General features: G+C 40.5%; 1 protein-coding gene across 1 annotated transcript; it reads right to left on the reverse strand.

Annotated features, from left to right (window-relative positions):
* Positions 1 to 5: 5 nt before the first annotated feature.
* On the reverse strand, positions 6 to 495 carry LOC112463833 (DNA-directed RNA polymerase II subunit RPB11; the record flags this gene model as incomplete). Its single annotated transcript, XM_025030439.1, has 3 exons — positions 301 to 495; positions 128 to 217; positions 6 to 45 (listed from the first exon to the last, which is right to left on the reverse strand). Coding segments are annotated over exons 1-3 (183 nt in total), but the record flags the coding sequence as incomplete, so codon positions are not given.
* Positions 496 to 844: the final 349 nt, after the last annotated feature.

The following is an 844-nucleotide window of genomic DNA, read 5'->3' on the forward strand; positions in this document are numbered from 1 at the left end:
ACTTTGTAGCCGGCGAATAACACTTGAGGATCCTTCAGCAACTGACTGTAAAAATCGGAAGAAATTAATAAAATTAATCAGCTACCTGGAAGAGGACCGACACAATGCACTGATATGTTTTACCCACTTGCGGATCATGTTTCCCAGCGTGTGATCCTCCTTGTTGATCGTAAAGATTGCGGCATTCGGCACTTTGGTATCCTGTTCCTTTATTATCCTACAAAGCAAAGCGAATATTTAAGTGCGTTCAATTCTAGCTTTCAAAAGTTGAGGTTAGATACATATCAAGGTACAGCGTACTTTTTCTCTCCCTCGTACAACAAGAACGACTCGAAGGTCGGGGGTGCGTTCATCTCGCCTCGTCAATTATTAACAATACTCTTCAAGTAATTGCTACCGAAATATCAGCAATAATTCACAGAGCACCGGTGAAAACCTAAAGACGCCGTCACAATGGCTGTTGCAACTGTTGACTGTTGACCACAATGAACATTGTCAAATGTCAATGCGGTATTGCGGTCCGCGAGTCGATAATCGATTGCGACAAGTCGATACGACGATTCGATAGCTGACAAATTCATCGTGACGTCATTCGAACGAGGGAGTTCAAATATTTGTCTTCGATGTTCCGCCTGTAATAAAAAAAGGCGTGGAAAACGTGATAACAAGGCAAGGATTACGGGAGGGAAAGAACGAGACGCGTGATATCTTATAATGATTTATTATAGCTTATTCTTTATTCGTGACGCAATGTTTCCATCAAGTTGAAACGAGGAAAACTTACGAATTTTGAAACTTGTTTCAATTTTCTAGAAAGAGTGTCATTATCATAATATGTGTCTAT

Source organism: Temnothorax curvispinosus, unplaced genomic scaffold (genome assembly GCF_003070985.1).
Source record: "Temnothorax curvispinosus isolate PA1 unplaced genomic scaffold, ASM307098v1 QBEX01013711.1, whole genome shotgun sequence".
NCBI lineage: Eukaryota > Metazoa > Arthropoda > Insecta > Hymenoptera > Formicidae > Temnothorax > Temnothorax curvispinosus.